General features: G+C 53.1%; 1 protein-coding gene across 1 annotated transcript; it reads left to right on the top strand.

The window, feature by feature from the left end:
* Positions 1 to 3255: 3255 nt before the first annotated feature.
* Fosl2 (FOS-like antigen 2) lies at positions 3256 to 22388 on the top strand. Its single transcript, XM_013013785.1, has 4 exons — positions 3256 to 3466; positions 13291 to 13542; positions 17201 to 17308; positions 19459 to 22388. The coding sequence occupies exons 1-4, from the start codon at positions 3362 to 3364 to the stop codon at positions 19975 to 19977; spliced, it is 984 nt and encodes a 327-aa protein (XP_012869239.1). The 5' UTR covers positions 3256 to 3361; the 3' UTR covers positions 19978 to 22388.
* Positions 22389 to 23155: the final 767 nt, after the last annotated feature.

The raw sequence follows: 23155 nt of genomic DNA, 5'->3' as shown, positions 1-23155 counted from the left end.
CCCGTAGGCGCGCTCCCGGCGGCGCCGGTCCGTAGTTGGGCGCGCCCCGGGCGGCCGAGATCGCGGAGGAAGCCCCGGTTCCCCTGCCCCCTCCTTCTTTTCCTCCCGGGTTACTGGAAGGACGTGTGTGGGAGAGACCCAGAAGCACCCGGATTTTCGAGCTCATAATGGGGGCGTGGGGGGGGGGGAGATGGAGAGAATCGGATTGGCGCTGATGCTCAGAGGAAAACCAAAAGTGCGTTGTGTCCGCGCCGCTCCGGCCCGCGGCCGCTCCGGGGAGGCCCCGCGCTCCCGCCGCGCTGCTCTCCGCAGCCCCCGGACTCAGCCCGGGCGGCCGAGGGCCCGCGTGGCGCGGGGAGGAGACCGAGAGGAGAGTGGGCAAATGTCACGATTCCTCCTGCGCCCTGCCCCCATCCCCACCCCCGGGTTTCTGGGTTCTGCTGCCGCTCCTGCCGTTGGGGAAGGGCTGATCCGTTTTGCGTCAAAGGACTGCATTTACTCAGTCCTGCTGGGAGAGGCGCGTAAACACGCCGGCAGGCCAGGACGCAGGGGTTGAAACAGACAGCGAGAGCGAGCGAGAGAACAACCATGCGCCCGCGGCTGGTGTGCGTGCACGCACGCCCCACACCCCTCGCCTGGGCCCGCGGAGCTCCGGGCGCAGCCGTGCGGGCCGCGGCGGAGGCACGGCCAGGCGGGCAGGCCTCGTCTCACTGCGTGCGCACGTCCTTGGGGATGGCGCTCGGGACAAAAAGTGTTTCATCGTGTAAACAATGACCCCCGAGTATTGTTTGGGATTACCGTATCTTGAGGCCCTTGGGGCGGCGATACCGCCAGCCGTCCCGGAAACGCCAGCGCTTTATATAGAGCCCCAGGAACGCTTCGAGTTCCCGGCTCTATTTTTTTTTCTTCCCTCACAACGCCCCCACTTCACAGATAAAGAAACTGAGGACTGGAGCCGGGATGTGATCGGTCTCACAGCGCCTGGCGGTCCGTCCAGCAGCCCCACAACCCACCAAGCCTTCCTAAGTCCCCCTTGAAATCCAGATGGCGCTATTTAGAGAGGTGGGTAAGACAGATCCTAAACCCGGGCCTAAAATTCCCAGGCTCCGGGTACAGTGCTTCTTTCTGTAAGGTCGAACCACATCATCTCTGCCAAAGGATTGGGACTCCGGAGCAGACCAAGGCCTTAGAAGGTCCTCGTTCCTGGGCACGTTGACATGGGAAGTTGAGCGACTCGCCCGAGACCTCACAGCTCGTAAAGAGCACAGTTCGCACTGGAGCCAGTTGCTCCCTATCCTAAGCGCGCCCCACCCAGCCAGGCGGGAGGACCCGGAGTCCGGCTCCGCACGCCCTGAACTTTGCTCCAAAACAGCTGAAGACAACTTGGGGCACACCCTCGCCGTGGCCGCCCCCACCCCTGTTGTTGTTGTTGTTGTTATTATTATTATTAAATACATTCTGAACAGCCTGGCCTTTGCAAAGGGCCGATTACTCCCATGACATGAGCTCGTTCGTGGCCTGGCTTAGGCGGGCTCGTTTGGTCTTCAAGGCCTAAACGAATTAATTGTAGGACTGAAAAAAAAAAGTAAAAACAATTTAAAGGAAAAAAGCACAGAAACACACACAAAAAGGGAAGCGGTGGGCAGCCCGCCACGGAGGGGGAAAATAGGCCGGCCAGCCTCGCCTGGCCTCGCCTGGCGGCGCCGCGCCGGCCGCACCCCGCCCCGCCGGGAGCCGGCCGCAGGGCGGCGCGGGTATCCAGCGCGCCCAGGGCGCCCGCTGCACCGGGCGGCGCCGCTCAGGGCGCGGGCGACCGCGCACAGCCGCGCCCTCCCTGCGAGCCGCTCTGCGCGCCGGGCGCTCGGCCTCGCGGTGGCGCCGCGCCGCCCGTCTTGTCTTCAGGACCGTGATTGTTTTCTAAACCCTGGAGCCGGGGCCCGCGCGGCGGCTCTCGGGGCCCCGCCCCGCGCCCCTTCCAGGGGCGGGAGGGGGAGGCCGCGGCGCGCTCGGGAGCGGGCGAGGGATTCCCTCTCCCTCCACGTCACCCGAATGCGAGGAAACCCGCACTCGCGTCCTCTAACGCAAATGACCATCTTTGGCAACGTGCGCCAATGGAATAGACCAAGGGCGCTGCGCCCGAGGGGGGCGTGGGGGTGCGGAAGGGGCCCGGCGGTCTCGACCCCGCCGGAGCGCGCGGCCTGCCGGCTCCCACCTTCACCACCGCCTCCCTTCCCCGCGCGGGGTGTGCGGCTGGCGTCAGCACGACCGCGAGCTGGGGCAGGGCGGGGAGCACGGCGCCCGCCTCCTCCCCTCCCGCGCCTCTCCCTCCTCTTCCTGGGCCGTCTCCCCCCCCCTCCTCCATTCTCTCCCTCCCCCCTCCTCCCGCCCCTCTCTTCCCTCCTCCGCCTCCTCGCGCGCTCCTCCCTGCAAGGTGGAGTCTGAGTTGACGTGAGTGGATCCACATGGTGCGGGGCTAGAGAATAAGAGTGTGGAGTTGAACTCGTGCCATTGTAGTGACTCATCTCGGGCAGAGCGCAGGGGCTCCGAGCGAACCAGCGAGCGAGCGAGCGAGCGAGCGAGCGGCGCTCAGCAGGGGCAGGGAGAACGAGAGAGAGAGGAGAGCGAGGGCGAGGCGCGGACGCGCGAGGCCGGCCCGTCCGGGAGCGGGCGCGGGCGAGGGGTGCTGGTCGCTGTGCCGTGTCCGTTTCAGCGCGGACTCCGCTGGGAGCCCACAGGCATCGTGTCGCTCGCGCGATCGGGGCCCCGGGACGGGCGCAGGCTGCCGGCTAGTCAAGTGTCCGAGCCGCTCGGAAACTCAGGCGGCCAGGCGGCCACAGGAAGTTTATTCTCGGGCTGATTTTCTAAGAGGAGGAAATAGAAGTTTCTCCAAGCCGGGCAGCCTGTCTTTTCACCTCCCCCCCCTCTCTTTCTCTTTTTCCCCCTGCCCTCTCTGAGATCGTGGGTCCTCCGGGCTTGGCCAGCGACACCCACTGGGTCCCGATTCTCTTTTGATCCCCAGTTCTTCGGGCAGCCGGTCCCGGCGGAGGATCGGGCGCGGGGGCGGGAGGGCGCGCGCCGGGGAGCGAGCGAGGGACGCGCCGACTTTTTTAGAAGGAGGGACCGGGGGTGACGACTGGTCCCCGCGGCGCTCGCCGAGCAGGAAAACCGTGCCGGGCGACACTTCCCCGGGTGTCGCCGCTTCCCGGTCCGCGCCCGCCGCTGTGGGGCCCAGCCGGAGAGCGAAGACCCGAGCCCGCGGCGCGGCCGGCGGACGAGCGAGCGCGCGGCCGTGCGCGCGCGGTCGCGGCGAGGGCGGGGGAAGAAGAACACCCTGTTTCCTCTCTGGCCCCCACCGCGGATCATGTACCAGGATTATCCCGGGAACTTTGACACCTCGTCCCGGGGCAGCAGCGGCTCTCCTGCGCACGCCGAGTCCTACTCCAGCGGCGGCGGCGGCGGCCAGCAGGTAGGTGCCGGGGCCCCGTGCACCTGGCGGCGCGGGCGGACCCTCGTCCTCCTCTTACTGCACTACCCCCCTCCCCTCGCCCCGCTTTCTTTCCCCTTTCTTGCCTTACCCGGCCACTATCGTATTGTGGATACATTTTCTTTCTTTCTTTCTTTTTTTCTGCTCCACCCATCCCCACCACTTTTCTCTTCTTTTTTAAACTGGAGCGGATAATGGGCTCGCAGAGCAAACACATTTGTTGCTTCATGCTCCCTCTGTTCTACGTAAGCTCTTGGAATCGCAGGGCCTCTCCCGGGAGCCTGTTGCTTCCATTCAAGACCCCCCCTCCCCCCCATTCCACTTTCTCCTTTCTCCATGGTGGACAGACTGGTGGACAGACGAAGAAAGCTTCGCGCCCACGATTCTCACCCCCCCCCCCGCAGCTCGGGTCCTTGCTCCTGCGGGGGGGGGGCGGGAGCCCTCTCTCTCTTTTCCCATGTTCTCCATCAGCCTTGGTTTATTTTTGAAAGTAAGTTAGCGCCTCAGAACCCAGGTTGGGGCTCCTTCCGAGTAACCCCGAGTGAAGGGAGGGGGGACGGGCGCCTCTGGGAATCAGGTGCGAAGGTCAGGAAGGAAGAAGCCGGCCTTGATTGGCTCCGGGCACCGCCTGGGAATGGCTCTCTCCAGTTTCCTGTAAGGGTCCGGGCAGGAGCTTGCGTTGCCCCCCTGGAGGAGCTCCTTGAAGGACTTGGGGTATCTGGCAAGGAAGCGGGCAGAAAGAAGTGGGAGAAAGAGACATCATCGGAGCTCCTGGGTGGTTCTGGAAGCAGAAAAACAACTCTTTCTAAAGCAGCCCGACTGGTTTGCACTGGAGGGTTTGCGCCTATGATCTGCCTGTCTATAAATACCAGAGAGGTGCTGGTGGGGTAGTGGTGCTGGTGGGGTGCCTGGCTTCTGCGGTGGCCCCCCCTTCCTCCCTTGGGACGGCGCTGGCTCTCTGCAACCTGAAGTCCACCTGGGTCAGAGTCTGAGTCTCTAGCCAAGTTGACCCACAGCCTGAGCTGCTTCAAAAGGCAGTTGGCCTTGGCCACCAGAGCTAGCTAGACAGTAGGGCTGGAGTTAGCTCTAGGGAGGAGTGGGTACAACTGGAGGCATAAGAGAATCAGGACTTTGTTTGGAATTGGAAGTGATGTCCCTCCACACCTGGTGAGTCCCCCAAATGGTTTTTGTAGCCGCCTCGCGTCCCTCTCATCATCTGCTATAGAGAGCCTAATGTGTGCTTCGAGGTGGCTGCCTGTGGGCAGCAAGGTGAGGCGTTACAAACCTAATCCAAAAAGTTGATGATTATATTTGCTTTCTGGCCCGTTGGTGGTTTGTGTTGAATCCAGTATCATTCAGCTATGCTAGTCATCTATATCTCTTCTCTTACTTCTCAACAAACCCCGAACTCTCCTCTCTTCTTTCCTGGATCAGGAAGGGATCTTTGGATTTCTTCATTTGCTAGCTTGTCTGAGGCTGTCTGTGATCATGGGTAATCTCCCTGCCTGGCTTCTCTTAGACCCTGGGGCCTGGATGGGAAGTCAGACCGGACATCAGTGCCCCAGCTGAATAATCTGTGTCACTAGGGCTTTGAGCCCAGGATGTGAGTGAAGGCAATTCCCTGTTTTGGAAGCCAATCAGACAGGAAACCAGTGCTAGAATGAAGGAAGAGAACTGAGTCCAGCAGAGTGTAATGGTGCCTCATTACCGAAGCAAAAAGCAGCTGTTGGCTAATTCCTAGCATGCTGTAACACATGAGGATTTTGCAATTAGCAACAAGCAGTATACTGGGTGCTCATGTCTGTCTGCCCGGTCGGCCCAACAGCGTGATGGAAGCACCTTTCAAACTAGGATTGGCAAAGCAATGCTGTTTTAGCCAAGTTTCTCTGCCCACTCCTTGCGGGGGGGTGGGGGTGGGGGGGGAACAGCGAGGATCAGCAGTGGAGAGGATTTTTCCATTATCACCCCCACTCAGAACAAAACTGCCCTGTAGTCCCAAAGACTAGACTCAGGCTTTTGTTACTTCACAAGTCTGTGCAATGACCCCACCCCATCCAGGCTCTAGGTAACTTTATTACATACCAGATAAAGACTATAATCACTTTATTTCTTTTCAGCTTCCTTAATCAGGGAGTCTTTTCTGGGTGGTTAGTGAATGGTCCTTCCTTCTTTATGGATCAATCAGCGTAAGGTGTTCTCTGGTTTTTCCCTTGAGCAATTGAATATTACATTTTTTAAAAATCAAGTTTGCAGGCCAGTGCTTTACTCTCCTTCCCAGCTTCATAGGGCTTCATCTTAATGTATGGCCACAAGTTCCCGTGGCTTTGTGGTGCGCGTGGGGGAACATCTCTTTGTTAAAGCCTTGATTGCAGGAACTTGAATGTGAAAAAATTTCCTGTTGTAGTTATAATTTTAATCTCAAAGATTGATCACTGATGGTTTTGTTTGGTTAGGAATAATTGCACGCATGTGTGTGTGCACACATGTGCTCACGTGCACACGCACCACCCCTCCCCCCATTCTGCTTTTTGTTATGGTTGTTATTTTCTGTCTCCTAACTTTCTGGGACAACACCTCCAGATCTGTGCCCTTCCTGGCTGCTTGGCTGTTACGGTTTCAGGGCCTCAGCATTACGCAATACAGCCAGTTACACAAACATAGGTCATTTCATAACTTGTTTTCATCAGCCAGGCCCCCTTTAATCAAAAAAACAAAACAATAACAAGACACAGAACTTTTCCAAGGCTGCTATCTGCCTGTGTCTCAGATAAGTTGTGAAAATAAATTAAATGGGGCATTTCTTTTTTGGAATGAAGGAATATCAGATGTACTCTTTTCTTCCTCAGCCACTCTTTCCCAAGGCACTCGCGCACAAGCACACATGCACACATACGCACAAAATTCCCCAGAGTGAACTTTTGCCAACTGTACCAGGCTGGGACATTCCTCACATCAAAGAACTTTTACCAGAAATGACTGTGATTCCCAAGTCAGTCTCAATCCTACCTCTCTAGTGCCCCCTAGAGGACATTTCAAGGAGCACTATCTTGGCAATGTATTTTTCCAGCCCCAGAGTGTGTTAACTTGGTTAGTTTTCCAAATTCTTAGAATTTTTCTTCCCTCTCTCTTCCCCCACCCCCCAATCTCTCTCTGCTTTCCACTTAGGGCAAATAAATACCATATATTTAACAGTGGTTAACTACAAACTTCTTGACTTTAAAATGAATTTCTTAAAATTTTTTGTTCTAAATAAAACCTTGTTGAAAAAGGAGTTTTTTCTTTCCTATTTTGCTTTTCTGTTTATTAGGGTGTCTGCATAATGTTTACAGATTACCACCACTTGTTTCCTTGGTGTGTTTGTATGGGATGGGGCATCATTCAGAACCGGTGGATAGGTGCATATTAAGGGCCTATGCTTTTTTTAAAACTTAGTTTTTATACTAAATTGTGTGTGTGTGTGTGTGTGTTTGCCTTGCTCTTCCAGATTTTGTAGATTAGGGCCAAACAAAATATTATCCCAGGAACTTGTCTGTTCCGTTGATTCTTGATGGTGGAACTCAGCTTCAGTTTTTCATCAAAGCAAGCAGGGTGAAGTCACAGTCATGTATTGTCTGACTGGCAGTTGAATTTTCCTTTCCAAAACCCATTACTGTATTTCTGCCTGTCTTATTATTCAAGGTGAATATACAATGAGACGACTTGGGGGCCTTTTCTGTCTTGGAGATACAAACATACCAGAACTAACACATCCAAATCACTGTATCCTTTCCTCCTTGTACCTTAAAGAGACTATATTTCATTGTTGTGGCTCTTGGTCAGGTTTGGAAAGGTTTTGCAATGCCCCTCTTTTGGAATTACTTTCAAGCGTATACTTATGAAAATTCTCTTTGTTAACAAATCTTTCTTGGAGGTGAGGAGTAAATTTGATATGTGGAAATTACCAGAACATCTTTGGGACTAAGTCTGATGTAGGAGGTTCAGATGGGTCCAGTATAGAATATAATCCTGAGCTGTGTGAGCCTGAGTCTTGGAGATCTGCCTGAGAGAATGCTTCCCGTAAGAAAGCCTACTGAAATGTGCATCCTTGCTGGCCTGTCTCTCTAGTAAAAATGAATAAAGACCCTGTATTGGGGAATTAAAAAAATGAACTAATTTGGGAATTAAGGAAACTTGTTTGTATGTTGAAAGAAAAAAAATAGCATCGTTACCCTGTGGGTATGTCTCGTGTATGTTGTGTGTGGTCACTTCTGGAGGCCACAACATTTGGAAATGATGACAGCTGCCCTGACTGAAGTAAACATGTCCGTTCCAAAGCCCATTGGGTGGGTACCTCAGCTCCTCATTCCCTAGCGCTGGAGGGGGAAGGGTTTCTTTGGGCTCAACCTGTCTCAGTCCTGTCATGTGGCTGGTTATCACCTGCTCACCTCTTGTCGTTCTGAGAGAAGATGGCAAGTCCTTCCCACTGAGTATAGAGCTCTGAGGATAGGTGCAGTAGGAAGGAGGTCCACAGAATAGAATTCAGTCCACAAATAAATTCTCCAGTGCTTTGGAATAGGGCTTTTGGCCTGGAGGGCCCTGGGAGCAAAGGAATCAGGGAAGCAGGGTGGAGCCTTCATTCCAACCATAGTCTGCTTTGCTTTTCCTTGTGGTTTTGTGTATTTTTTTTAAAACCTTAGTACTAGTGGTTCCTTCAAGTAAAGCTAGCAAGAGAAGAAGGCTGGTGAGGAGTAGGTCACTTGAGATAGCATTTGTATGCTCTAAAGCTCTGGGACTCATGAGTTCGCAGCAGCAATTTCCATTGTGACATGAATGGCATTTCCTATTTCTCAGAGAAGAAAGGTTAGAGGTCAAAGTGATGCCCAATGTGGACTCTGAAGACTGGTGGATTTCCATCCTGAAGGCTTTGGAGGCCATCTGGGTTCAGCAAAGACGCTGGGCACCTGCCCAGTGGTGATATTGACCTGGACAGGGCTCGTATGGGAAGTGTGGAGGCAGCGTGCGCCTTTGTTCTTTCTCTTCCCCTGAGACGACCTTCTGGGATGTTGGAATTTTCCTTTCTCCACCTTGGGATTTAGAAAAGAGAAAAGAGCTAGTTATTCTTTGACATTGCACCTGCCTTCCCCAGAATTTAAATAGTGTATGCTTGGGGAGCCCAGTAGGAATCAATCCAGTGGAGAAATCTCTGCTGGAGGATGGCATGGAACAAGAATACCAGCTTCACCTTTTGCTTCAAATACGGTGTCTACCCAGCTCATTCCTGGCATAAGCCCAATGTATGCCTGTAGAAAATGGGGGCCCAAATCCAAAAGACTATGGTGTCACACATCGAAATCTAAAGCCCTGCTGTGGTTACCAGGTCAGCAACTGCTGGACTGTGAGTCTCCTCCGTCCTTCTCGGCTGGGGCCTTGATTTCCCAGCTGTGTCTTATCAACAATGGGAAGGGTGTGGGCATTCTCACCAAGCAGCCATGGTACCCAGGTACTGAGTTCTACTGGGTACCACTGAGATTCCCACTCCCAATAACCCCATAGAAAACTGAAAGGGTTTAAACTTCACTTGGCATCTAGCAACCCAAGCTGTTGAGTGAAAGCCATCCATCCCCTGGGCTCCCTTGGTTAGAGAGGTATCATAGTTCTGATTTGGCTTTCTTATTTCCTCTTGATTCTGAACCTAGGAGATGACACTGATCCTCTAGGACAAACTATTTTTGTACATGACGCTTAGTGCAACCCAGACACACCTATTTGTTTACATATCACCTGTGGCTGCTTTCAGACAGTGGTGATGGAGCCGAGTTGCAACACACACTGTATGGTTCAGAAAGCTTCAAGGGTTTCCTACGAGGCTTCTTCCAGTGGTGTTTGAAACTCTTGCTCTTGAAGGTCTGTGGGGGCTGCTTTGTCTTTTTATAGGCATTCACCCAGAAGTTGACAGGGAAACACCAAGTATTTGGAAACTTTGCCTGGCTGGAATGCCACCCTGCCACCCAGTGTCTTCAGTTCTGTCCTCAGAAGAAGATCTCTGGAGGGAGGGGGGTAACAGAGCCCCAGGGGATCCAGACAAATAACCTGTCCCATTCCCTCAATGTGTGCACGCACCTGCACCTGACACCTGCCCAGCTAATGTTGCCTGCATCAGGGAAATTGTTTTGCTTTCTGTTGAATGTTAACTCATTCACGAAGAACCACAGTTTATCATCCCTGACTGACTCTTGTGTCTGCTGGCGTAGAAGAATGCTCGGGTGACTTGTGGGACCACAGTCCCCTCTTCTCCCTCAGTGTCGCTGGCTTTCTGAATAACACCTTTGGAGTTGAGGCAAGATCCATCTGTCCGATCTAATTGAAACTTTTGTCTCCCAGAGAGGTTCCTCTGGAGACAAAAGCCTTCTTTATGGAGCCTCAGTCCCCTCTGGGGATGGGACATTGTTTTTCTTGCAGTGTGGAGCCAGTGTGTTATCCAGATGGCTGTACCTCTGTCTGAAACAAGGTGTACATGCATGTCAGAGGCAGTCATTACCTCCTGCCTTGTTTTTATTGCTGTCTTGTTTTGTCTAGACTAAGCCATTGCTGCAAGGAATCTGGCTAATGTCTACCAAGAAGCACATTCTGTGGACCTGCCTTCCACAGAGCAGGTAGACAGGAGGGCCGAGAGCGTCTGGGAGGTGCTCGCTCATCCTAAGGAAATTTCAGTCTCCCAGCTTAGCTTCAGGATTATTTTTTCCATTAGAGCTAGCATACGGTTATTTCTTGGAGTGTGTACACTTTGTGGGTGCCAGCTGACCCCATGGAGTAGGTGGTCATATTAGACCACTGCACCAGATGTCCGGGGGCCACTGCACCGGATGTCCTGGGTCTACTTGCACAACCTAACTTGGGGAAAGAAATGGAATACAAAAAAGATGGGTGCTCCAGGGGCTGGGAAGGTGGCTCAGTGGTAGAGTGCTTGCTTTGCATGCATGAGGCCCTGGTTTCGATTCCTCAACACCACATAAACAAAAAGAAAAAAGCTGGAAGTGGTGCTGTGGCTCAAGTGGTAGAGCGCTAGCCTTGAACTGAAGAGCTGAGGGACAGCGCCCAGGCCCAGAGTTCAGGCCCCATGACTGGACCCCCCAAAAAAAGATGGGTGCTCCACATAAGTGGGGGGCTGGTAATTCCTGGAGCCACCCTTAGCAGAGCACACAGACCTTTGTAATGATGATGATAACATGATGACGGTGCTGATGATGATAATGGTGGTGATGATGGTGGTGGTAGGGATGATGATGATGGTGATGTTGATGATGATGATGATGATGATGATGGTATCATCTTCCATTTGTTTACAGCTGTGTTTCTTAACCCAATAGAATCCTGGCCACACATTAGAATCTTCTTGAGAGTTAAAAAACAAAACAAAAAACAACCAACAAACCAAAACCTGTCCCAGACCTCTATCCCCAACCAATTATATTAGAACTCTAACAATGAGGCTCCAACATTGGTGTTTTGTGTGTGTGTGTGTGTGTGTGTGTGTTTTACAAGCTTTTCAAAATTTTTCTCAGTCAGGGTTGAGAACCACTGGTATGCTTTGCAGCCTGTGATTACAAGTAGCTGCTTATTTAATCCTTCTGACAGTATAGGGAGTTCAATGTGAGTGTCTCCTTTTTGTTCTGGAATTTCAACTTCAGTGATTGGCTGGGCAGAGCACTTTGAGGCTGAGCCAAACCTCAAACCCAGGCCTCTTGACTCTAAGTGCAGGGCTGACTCCCCACCCCTGACCTAGCAGCCTGAGAAAAAAATCACTGTCTGGGACGTGGTGCTTCGGCATGTACTTAGGTATGCTCTTCTCACATCTCCTGCAGCCCTGCCCATCACCCAGTTTTTTCCTCTTGAAGATCATTTCTCATTTGTCTCTGCATTCTTCCTTCACACACAGAGGAGTATTGGCTCCTGGTTAGATGTTCAAAGTTTAGGGTTTTTGTTTCTTTGTTTTGCTTAGTGTCCATCATGCTAGCCAGCTGTCCTCTAAAATCCCAGAACTCATTGTATTTGAGTAACCTTCCCCATAGAATCCCAGAATGCACTGCATTGAGTAACTTTCCTTGTAGAATCCCAGAATGCACTGCACTGAGTGTAACCTTTCTTATAGAATCCCAGAATCCATTGCACTGAGTAACCTTCCTTGTGGAATCCCAGAATGCATTGCACTGGGAAACCAGAGTCTATTGCTGTGGGCAGCTCTCCTGGTCCTGACTATTGTATTGGGCACTCTCATTATTAAATGCTGTTGGCTGCAGCCCTGGGGCAGTGTGAGTCAGCCACATTCCATCATCCAGCCTGGGGTCAGGTAGGGGTAAGGAAGGGTCATAGCTTTGTCAACTACTGCCCTGACATTGACCACGGGGAGCAAAGACAGGAGAGGTAGATGCTGCTGATGCCTGTTAGCCTGGTTGTTCTGATTAGACCAGAGCAAGGGCGATATTACAGCATCTGTACTAATGATAGTACGATTTCATGTGGGGTCAAACAAGATGTATGGTACCTCCTTGGTGCAAAGGAAGGTATGTAAAGACCCGCAGCAAGGATGGCCTGTTGTATCTGAGCGCAGTGGGGGTGGATGCTAGTACTCAGGGTTGGATTTTGAGGGGGGAAAACCCAGCAAGGGTTGTATGGCCTGGTGTGGCTGAACTGGATTGAAATCCTGACTCCAAAATTTATTAGCAATGCGGCCTTGAGTAAGTTACTTAATCTCTCTCAGACTAAATTTCTGCCTCTAAAATGAAGATAATGACTGTACTTACCTCAGAGGGAATTAATGAGATAATCTGCGTGAGACATTAGCACGTTGTGGCTGGTCATTCGGGTGTTAGCTATTAGTATATCATCATTTCACCTGTGAAGGGGGACCTTTTGGTGAACACAAACATAATCTGTGGATGAGGATCCATTGGGAGCCTTTCTCCTGAAATGCTGGGAATAGTAGCTGTTATGGACAAGGATCAGCCTGACTGCTGAGGGGCCGGTTCCATTTTTGTCCCCAATCATCTTCTCAGATCTTAAAAAGAATGCTTCCCCTAGTATGATCCAGAGAGTTCTGCAATGTGACCTGGGCATACATTAAGAGATGAGGGGAAAACTGAGCGTGAGCAGACACATCTGTGAACCCAGAGAGAGGGATATATAGATAGTTATGTAGAGAGAGCACAGCACGTTTACCCCTAAAGAGATGCTGGCAAAGGGAAGGAAGAGGGTCAAGGTCAGCCACAGGAAATCTGGCTGTGTCACCATGAGCTGCAGACTCATGTGTCAGAGGACACTTTCTCATGGGCCTGTCCTTACCCTGATGGGCTCATACCCCCTTCCTGAACACTTCTTAGAAAGTGAAAACGGAGATGAGAATGTGCTTCTTGGTGATCTTTCTTCATTCAAAGCTGCTTCTGGGTATGTCTCCAGTCAAGGTCTTGAGCCAGTACCCTAGGGAAAAATTGGCAGGTGACTCAGTGGTTCAGGAAGGCCAGGTGCTGCATCCTGCAGATACAGCCCTGGAGGGCTGCAGCCTGAGTGAGAAGCCAGGTTTCACAGGTGTCCTAGGTGTCACTAGAGACAGGTGACACCTCACGGAGCCACCTGAGCAATGCCACCCTCAGGACCTCCAGCAAAGGAGGGATTCACCACAAAGCCCCAGGAGCGGTTAAGGAAGCCTGCCTGGGGACCTGGCCTTGCCCTCTAACCACTGGCCCTGTTGTCAGTGGGTTCTGGCGTTAGCTCTGCTTGTCTGGTTTCACTCAGTGTTTCTTGACTCAATCATGCCTTTCTCCTGGTTTCAGAAGTTCCGGGTAGATATGCCTGGCTCGGGCAGTGCCTTCATCCCCACCATCAACGCCATCACCACCAGCCAGGACCTGCAGTGGATGGTGCAGCCCACAGTGATCACCTCCATGTCCAACCCTTACCCCCGCTCACATCCCTACAGCCCCCTGCCGGGCTTGGCCTCTGTCCCAGGGCACATGGCGCTCCCCAGACCCGGCGTGATCAAAACTATCGGTACCACCGTGGGCCGCAGGAGGAGAGATGAGCAGGTACGGCAGGAAGGAGCCATGTTGGTGGACTAAGCACAGAATGCTCTTCTACAGACTGCTGGGTAGCAGGGTGGGGTGGGGGGTGGGGCGGGATGTTCTGGAAGTACTGGGGAGGGGGAAGATGATGAAGCTAAGCCCTGAGGAGCATATTCTTGTCAGTGTTGAAGGCAGAGCTGGAGACCTGAGTAGGCCTGGCTTTGACATCCACCCGTGTCCCTCAGAATCTCTGCATCCCCATTTCCTCAGTTAGACAATGAGGATCATGGTCTCTGCAGCCAGGATTCATCGCTTGAGGGAAATCATGAGTGGAAAAATCACACTGTGGGTATGAAGTGTCAGTGAATGGGAAGGAGTGACAGGTCCTGCCTGTGGCTGGGACCAGCACCACTGAACCCCCTGCGTGTGGATCTTTCATTGTGGTGCTGCCCACAAGGCTTTCCATTCCTCTTCATGTCAGTCTTTGCCTGGAAGCAGCACCCACTTGTAAGTGCTAGAATGCAATCTTGAGGAGTCCTGGCTCGGGGCCCCCAGAAATCTGCTTAACCCCTTCAGAATCTGGGGGAGAAATCTGCTTAACCCCTTCAGAATCTGGGGGAGGTAAGCGGGGGCAGGGAGGACAAACATCAGCTTTTTTTTTGAACTCTGGGGCTCAGTTTGAGGGGGAGCCAGATTGGCCTGGAGGGAAGTCAGAAAATGGTGGGCCCTCTGCTTTGGAAGAAGCATCTCTTGAGTCATCAAAAGGGCCATCAGCAGAGAGCTAGCCCTGGTATCAGAAAGAGAAGTTAGAATCATGTGTAATTCCAAAGGGAAAGACTGATACCTTCCAAGACCCTGTCTTTGGCCCAGACTCCATTGCCTGGGTTCTCATGGCAAGTAAATGGGCAAGTCTAGACTGGACTCCCTGTATAGTGCTCTTCCCACAAGGCTAGGCTACTGTGAGCCCAGGGAAGGGAAAATACATTCACAATGGAACTCTTCCTCCCCCCCCACCCTCAGCCATGAAATGTGAACCTGGAGAAGTACTCACAGTACTAGAAGCTTTACCATCCAACCTCTGTCCGTTTCCACTCCGGATTCCCAGGCTCCCTGAAGTTGTAGTACAGGGCTTTTAAGCATGGTTTCCAGTATATAATGGTGGGCCCAGGGCAAGTATTGTTTAGCATACAGAGTTATAGGGAACCAGAAGTCTCCTCAGGAGTCCTGTTCCTTGGAGGACAAGGCATCTAGTGCACATTAATGGTGGGATGAGAATGACAGGACGCACAGGGAAATGAATGTGTGTAGGACGCCACAGGAGAGCTCACAGTGGCCCCATCAACACCCAGAAGCCAGATTCCCCTAGGGTCTAAGTAATCCCAAACGCAAGGCGGGCTCATAGGAGCCATTGTGGACTAGTAGGATGCCAGGATGTGCTGAGCACGCTGCTACGCTCTCTGCAGGGGGCTGCCCCACACCACACTTAGTTTATATTTGGGAGGGACTCTGGATACTCTATTCACAGTTGTCCTCTGTACCCATCTCATAGATAAACAAACTGAGGTCCAGAAAGGTGAAGGGCCCTATCCAGAGTCACACAGTGAATTAGTAGCAGTGCCAGGACTAGAATCCTTCTCTTGGACCTTCAGCTCTGTGTGTCCCCCCACTTCCCTCCTCCATTTGACCACCTAGGTAGGCTCTAAGATGATCTGTCTGGGGAATTCCTTAACTTTTTTTGGAAAGGGACAGAGAGACAAAGCCCTCTGTCCCTCTCATCCATGAGGAGGCAGCCTTGTGGAAACCTGGGGAGCAAATATTTTAAAGCCTTGATTTGGGGGTTCTGAGCCCAGGTTCTCTCGGTGGCTTACCCCTCTCCCTGCCTAGCCCCCAGCTCAAGAGTACTCAGCTTTCCTACAAAGCTACCTCTAGCTGGGGCTCCGGGGCTGAGGAGGCAGGTGGACAGGACGGGTGTGGCTTGTGGGTGGGCCCCTGGTGATGCTGACTCGCTCAAGCCATAACCAGGTTGATCTCACCCTGACACTTCCTCTGGCATCAGGGCCCACGAGTTGCCCCACACCTCCGGGAGCGACTTGGGAAACCCAAAGTCATCAAACAGTGAGAAAAGCTCAGGATTATGGCCAGTCTTTTCTGCTTTCTGTGCCTCAGCATTGAGTGCTGGGGAAAGGATCAGAGCTTTCTGGGCCTTCTGGGAGCTCTTGCCTTGGACCCAGGACTACAGCATGGCTTTGCGCTCTCTTGGTAACCCTGTTGACCTGTGTGGAGACACAGTCAACTAGTGGTCAAGTGGCCTCCTGACCTTGGCCAGGCCACGGGGTCACCTCTGTTTCAGCAGGCATGGGACTGTCTTCTTTCAGGACACAACAGCAACAGACTGACAAGGGGCACCTGTGATTCTAGGACAGTGGGGGGACAGGACCACTTTTGGGGGAGTCAGCAGTCAAGGCAGAATTGCTTGCTTCTGCAGAATCTTGCTTCTCCTCCAAAAGCGGCTTCAGTTCTCCTCCCCGCCCCCGAGCTGTCTTTCTGAACAGGCCTGGGGTTCTCTTCCTATTGGAATTTCTAAGCTCCCAGAACAGCATTTGGGGCTGTAATTGTTGTGCATTAGGTCACTGCAGGAGAAGTTCTTTGCTTTGGTTCACAGCCATCTCCTTGAGTCACCTGAGCCTCAGAGGGGCACTGGGGCCACAGCTGGGAAGGGACTCTGAGTGAGCCTCATCACCAGGGATCGGGCCCTGAGCTGTTTGTAGTGGGGTCCTCCTTTGAGGAGGAAGCTTGTCTGGCACACAGAAGGTGCTTACATGGTGAATGAATGGGAAGGTGGGCAGCAGGACTCAGTGTAGCTGAGGGCTCTCCTTTTGCACATCCTGCCCTGCCTGTCCCTGTGCCAGGCTCACTGGGAAGTCCTAGGGGTGGTCTGAGAGCTGGTGGCCATGGGCTACGGCCCTTCCACCGGCAACAGAACATTTCCCCCCTGCGTGGGTCTCACTTTGCCCAGCCGCTCTGGCCCAGCTACATAACCAAATGGGGATAATGAAGCTCGCAAAGCAGGCAGGATAATTAACCATAGTTGGGAAGAAGTGACAGTGGCAGGTGGGGCCAGGCCCGCTAGCTGGAGGGGACTCCCGTCTGGCCTGAGTTTTGAATCAGATCTGACATGATAACTGCTTCCCTCTGCAGGGATCAGGGAGAGTCTCCGACCTATTATTGCCCTACTCTTTTAAGCACATCATCTTCTAGAGGGGTCTTAGCAATAAGTCTCCTCCAGGCATGCACACAGTGGCCAGCTGCATGAGCCCGGCCAACAAATCCTCTGTCCTCCATCCTCCCTTTCCCAAGTTCCAGAAGGTTCTGCTGGCCTTACTTAAAATGATTTTTTGTTTGTCAGTTGTGGGGCTGGGCCTGGGTGCTGTCCCTGAGCTCTTCAGCTCAAGGCAAGCACTCTACCATTTGAGCCCCAGTGCCACTTCTGGTTTTTGGGTGGTTAATTGGAGATAAGAGTCTCATAGACATTCCTTCCCCAGGGTGGCTTTGAACCATAATCTTTAGGTCTCAGCCTCCTGAGTAGCTAGGGTTATAGGCGTGAGCTCAGCTTAAAATGGTTTTTAAGATGCTGTGAACCATCCACCCCATGTTACTCATGATTCTTGACCTTGGCTTCTAGCTATCTCCCGAAGAGGAGGAGAAGCGTCGGATCCGGAGAGAGAGGAACAAGCTGGCTGCAGCCAAGTGCCGGAACCGTCGTCGGGAGCTGACAGAGAAGCTGCAGGCGGTGAGGAGTTGTGCAGGGTGGGAGCCGTCTGGGTGGGCAGAGGGCCCCAGGCCCTCCCAGCCCTCTCCCTGCTCACAAGTGCCCTACGATGAGTCAGTGGCCAGAGAACATCCCTTCCTCTGAGTACCCTGCTTAATGACAGAGGGAAAGAGAATCAAGTGGCCTTTGCCACTAGCCTGGGCCTCCAGAAAACTGGACAGCCTTCGTGGGTCAGTGCCTTTTGCTCACCCGGTGCCTGAGTGTGAACTGCTCTCTGCCAGGGCTTCTGAATGAGGGATGGCAGAGGGTGTGGGTATTGTCTGATCCTAGGAACCAGGGCAGATCCAGACCTGCCCCTCCAGGGCTGCCTCCAAGGCCCCAGCCACCCTAAACACTCTGGGATGTGGAGGGTGGGGGCAGGCCGCATGTCAGCTGCAGTGTACTTCCTTGTGGTTTTCTCATGTCCTTCATGAGCCTTGGTACCTCAGTCTTCCCTGTGAGTCACTTTCTCATGCTCCCTAATTGCTCAGACCTGGGGATAAGCTTGCTCTGGACCATTTGTAGGAAGTCTGAAACCAAGGCTGACTCCTGTGTAGAATATTCTGGGCAGAATATCTTCAATGTGAAGAGAGACTTTGTCAGTGGGCCTCACAATGGCAAGTTAGGATAGGGCTTTAGAAAACACCCCATCCACCCCTTCCTTTAATCCTCCCAGGTACTAGCCCCTCCCCTAAGGATGAACCCTGCTGTTCATCCTTCAGCCTTCCATCTTGGACTTTACAAATTCCATATTGTCTCCTGGAGGTTTTGGAGAGTTGAGCTTGCTTCCCCCTCAGATAAGGTAGACCAGAGAGAGCAATCGTCAACACCACTGTGACTTCCTCAGCAGGGCCCTCTCTCCTGCAGGGCCCTCCCCTCAACAGCGCCCTCCCCACTGCTAGCCCTTCTCCAGCCTGGAACTTTCCGCAGCCAGGCCTGAAGTGTCTCCCCAGGTGTTCCTCACCATCAGCCCCAGGGCAGGGTGCTTCTGCCTTCCTCCCCTCTCACCCTACTCCTCCCCCGCCTCCCCCGCACCTGACCTGCCACCCAGGTCCCTGAGCCACATCCTGCACAGGAAGCCTCTCGCAAGATCATGACGTTCATCAGCCCCTTGAGACAGATGGAAACTTTTTTTTTTTTCACTCCGGAATATGCTACACTCTGTTTAATGAAGCTCATGCTCGTATCTCCTCATTCACAAACGGGAATCTGTGTTGGGGAAAAATTGGGGAGGAGGTTGATGACGCACACCCCCCCCTCAAACACATACCCACCTACATGTATTGTCCCCTCTCTAAACATGGCTCATTGCTCTGGCTCTGTGTGAAGGAAGAGGGTTGAGGTCATTGCAGGGTGACCATCTCAAAGGCTCTCCAGGCCTCTGTCAAACATGTGGCTGGACTGAGTGTTTTCTGAGGTTCTGTGAGTCCTGGTACACCGATTTCAGAAATTAGAACAACAAAGGAAGGGGCCAAAAGGGATTTGCTGAGCATTTATATGAGCCAAGTGCTGTCCTTGCACTGAGGATAAAGGACTGTGCACCCCTGCACGCTCCTCTAGTATGGGCTCCGTCTCTCCATCCACAGGTAGACTGGCACAGGGCTGAAGAGTAGGAGAGAGAGATAAGGAGCGAGGGAGAGACAGACTCCATGCATCTCTCTATTACTACAGGGGCAGAGGGACCAAGGCTGTAGAAGCAGTACAGAACCTCAGAGTCAGATACATTGGGATTGAAGTCCGGACTGTACTTCTGAGCTGTGTGACTTTGGGCAAAAATTATTACATCTCTCTGAATTTTGGTTTCCTCATCTGCCAAATGGGTTGCTGATAACATCCACTCTCAAAACCTCCTGGGAGATGGAATGAGATAAATGATGAAATGATACACTCACTACAATGCCTACATAAAATAAGCCCTCAATGACGGTGCGGCTACAATGGTTATTTTTACCACTCTTCGAATCCACCTCTCCTCTTTTAGAAATAAAAGGGATCATGTGGCTCACACCTGTCTGGGCCAAGTGTGTGAACTGCGGCTCTTAGTAGATGCTCTGAGGACTCGACTGGCTTTCTTTTACTCTCCTGGACTGGACTGACCCTCGTATCCTTCTCTTCCTCCCCTGACCCCGCAGGAGACAGAGGAGCTGGAGGAGGAGAAGTCGGGCCTGCAGAAGGAGATCGCAGAGCTCCAAAAGGAGAAGGAGAAGCTGGAGTTCATGTTGGTGGCTCACGGCCCTGTGTGCAAGATCAGCCCTGAGGAGCGCCGGTCACCCCCGGCCTCTGGGCTACAGCCCATGCGCAGTGGGGTCAGCACCGTGGGTGCCGTGGTGGTGAAACAGGAGCCCCTGGAAGAGGACAGCCCCTCTTCCTCAGGGGCGGGGCTGGACAAGGCCCAGCGCTCTGTCATCAAGCCCATCAGCATCGCTGGGGGCTTCTACGGGGAGGAGCCCCTGCACACCCCCATCGTGGTAACCTCCACGCCTGCCATCACCCCGGGTACCTCGAACCTCGTCTTCACCTACCCCAGCGTTCTGGAACAGGAGTCGCCTGCGTCACCCTCCGAGTCCTGCTCCAAGGCCCACCGCAGAAGCAGTAGCAGTGGAGATCAGTCATCAGACTCCTTGAACTCCCCCACGCTGCTAGCCCTGTAACCCTGCACTCATCACTGCCTCCTTCCCAGGGACCAGCGTTGTCAAGAGCAAGAAGGGGTGGGGGTGGGGTCCTCTGCCAGGGAGCTTCCTGGCCCTGGGGGAGACCCAGGTGGGACTTGGCAGTGAGGCATTGGAGGACTTGGGCTGATCTCTCGGAAGCCATGGAACCTTCTTCCCTGTTCATCTTGTGAGCAAATCCTGCTTTTCTTTTTTGTTTTCGAAAGCCATGGAGGACTTGGTTCAGTAGACTCAAGACATCACTCTGGCTGCTGAAGAGAGCCTGGAGCTGGCCCACATAGTCCCCCCCCTTTGATATGCTATTGTCTCTGGAGTGCTGATGTCCTCCCCGTACCCCACCAAGCATGCTCCGTGCCTTCTGGGTTCTCCTAACTTTGACTGGTCCCTTCCCTCCCCCAGTGTGAGTTTCAGTCCCTCTTGGTTTTGATGAAATTTGCCATGACATTTCACCTGGGTGGTCTGGATATTCACACCCTTCATTTCTGGAGATGAGGCAGCAAATGACACTTCTGCTGGGGCCACCTTGTCCAGAAGGGGCAGGCAAAGTGCAATACAGAACCTTCTCTCCCCAACACTCCCCACGGTGCCAACGCCATCTCCAGACCCCCAGCGGGGCTCCCTGAGCTCTCCAGGGGACACCACCGTTGCCCAGCAAGCACCAAGGACACTTCCTTCCCACTTCGGAGATGCATCAGCTGGGCCAGAAGATGAGGTGTGAGTGCCACGGCCGTGCACAGGTTGGGTTTGCCAAATGCCTAATTACCAGCCCAGGAAAAGTGCCAACAAATCTACACAGGTGTCCTAGCCAACTTCCCTCCACCTGGTGTCTTGGGCAGGGCATCTCCTGTAACTACTGCCTCACCATTCTGCCCCTGGACCCTTCTCTCCAGAGCAACCATACATCACTCCAAGGCCCTGCTGGGCCCTGCCGTTCCCTGGTTGTCAGGGTGACACCACCTTTGGATTTCATGAGCTGAGCACGGGTCTGGACCCTCCCCAGATTCTGACCAAGTGACTCTTCTGCAAACGTCGAAGGGTAGAAGGGCTGGGGGATTGGGGAAGGTGGAGGTAGGGGTCATGTCACAGCAGCCTCTCTGGCAGCTCAATGAGGTGCAGGTCCCCTTCTGCTCTCTGTGGTCTCTGCCACTTCACTGATCCAGAGCTTTCTTTTCCACCTGCTCCCTGTCCCACCCCAGGGGGCTCTTTTGGTCCAGTTGGCTAGTTGTGAGAAGCTGGCCCCAGCAAGGTCTTGCTGGGGCTTGGGGATTTCTGCACCATTCTGGGGTATCTGGGGTGGGCTGCTGAGGTTGGAGCCAGGATGCATTGCTTCCCACGGCAGGAGAGCTGCCCTTCCCACAGGTGGCAAGGCCTCTGGCAAGAGCAGGCCTCAGCAGAGCCCTTTCTCCCCAGAGCCTGTGGATGCTTGTCCTGGGAAGCATGTCTGCTCAGAACTGGCCTCTGAGGGAGATTCACTGTGGCAATTCAGTTCTAGAGACCATCGTCCACTATTTAAAACAATTTCTAATATAAATAACTTAAATCAAGTTTCCAAGTCTTGACTGTGGAGAGAGACACGTTCCCTTTACACATGCTGGTCATTATTTATTTCACCACCCACTTACATACACACTAGACACGCGGGATGGAAGGGCTTAACACACAGCCCGGCTAGGACCCGAAGTGACGTGCAGGGGCTGGCTTGGTAGAGAGACGGGATGGAAAAGCAAAAAGACTGCTCTGAATACACGTGATCGTTCCCATACTCCTTGCTGTGATGTTTCAGGTTTCCCAGAGCCTCTGTGAAGGGTGCTCCTGAGAAGAAGACTGGCCTCCAAAAAATTAAAACGGCAGAAGGGAGCCAGGTAGCAGAGGAGGGCAAAGAACCCCCAGGGTGCTCTCAGTGAGGAACAGCTTCATCATCTCAAGTGGTATTTGTAGCCAAGCAGAAGCCATTTGCTTCTTTGTGCATATAGCTCTTTCTTTCCGTGGAGCTACTCTCTGCTCATTTGTTTCTTAGAGCCCCTTGTCACTGCCCTCTGTGCAGCCCCAATCCGATGCAGGTCATGCTGTGTGATCTGGGGCCCAGCTGGACAGTCCTGAGCGAGTCTGGCTTCAGTTCAGATTCCAATGTCAATGTGTTGGCATGGGCACCAGCAGAAGGCTCAGCCAGCCAAGAGTGCAGAGCCTCTGAGGTGCTTTTCCTTCAGCAACTCCTTTGCTTTGTTCTAGGAGGTTGCTTGGCTTCCCCCAAGGCCAGAAGTTATTTGAGGAAGGCTGAATATTCAAACCTTCTGGTTTGCTCTCCAAATTTACATACCAGTCTCTCTCTCTTTCTCTCTCTCTCTGTATTTCTCTCTCTCTCACACACACACAGACACACACACCACACACCACACACACACACAAACACACACCCTCCCTTCCTCCCTCCCTCCCTCAATCCAAACTCCCTACCACCCAGCCTGCTGGACCCTCCAGCTAAGGGAATGGGTAGTGGGGAAGCCTTCGTGCTGTGTCTCCTCGTGGTCCTAACCACAAGGCAGCTGGTGTGGGCTCAGGTTGGGCTGCGGGCAGCCCTGGGTTGGCATAGGGCAGGCACTCCTTGATCGATGAGCATGAAACAGTCTTCATGGTCACCTGGCTGGCCTCTCTGGGAACAGCCCTCCCCCGAACTGGGTAGATGGAGACTTGTTGTTGACACAGGAAAGAAAGCAGATCCCGGGTGAAGCTTAGGAAATTGCCAGAGCCAACTCTTAAGTACAGAATTCTCTGGGGAGGTGTTTAGAAAGAGTTGATCATTACTCTGCTTGTGGGAGAGGCCTGGCGTGCCCACAGGGGCCGGCCACACAGACATCTCAAAGTCAAGAGCTGTCAGGGTCTGCTGCTGCTTTTTAGGCTTTGAGAAAAGAGGCCTATCCCTTCTACTACTTGGCTCCAAGTATAAGGGGAGCTGCGGGCATTGGGGCTTGTTTCTCCCCTTTCCTCAATGGACCAACAGTGCTCCTTGCGATCTTACCATTTAACTTTCAAGTTGATTTTTTTTTCCTCCCTGAATCAGACATCCACATGGCCCCTTGGGGGATGAAAAGAATAAGCACCTCAATGGGCCAGGCACTGTAAGGCACTTTTATATTTATCATCTTTAAGATGAGACTGAGGG

This window comes from Dipodomys ordii, unplaced genomic scaffold (assembly GCF_000151885.1).
Source record: "Dipodomys ordii isolate 6190 unplaced genomic scaffold, Dord_2.0 Scaffold20, whole genome shotgun sequence".
NCBI classification, from domain to species: Eukaryota; Metazoa; Chordata; class Mammalia; order Rodentia; family Heteromyidae; genus Dipodomys; species Dipodomys ordii.
Note: the sequence above shows the minus strand (reverse complement) of the source record. Positions and strands in the feature narration are given on the sequence as shown.

Coding starts and splice junctions, on each gene's coding strand:
- Fosl2 (XM_013013785.1), top strand. CDS start 3,362: ATGTACCAGGATTATCCCGGGAACTTTGACACCTCGTCCCGGGGCAGC. Junction 3,467..13,290: donor GCGGCGGCGGCGGCCAGCAG/GTAGGTGCCGGG, acceptor TCCTGGTTTCAG/AAGTTCCGGGTAGATATGCC. Junction 13,543..17,200: donor GCAGGAGGAGAGATGAGCAG/GTACGGCAGGAA, acceptor CTTGGCTTCTAG/CTATCTCCCGAAGAGGAGGA.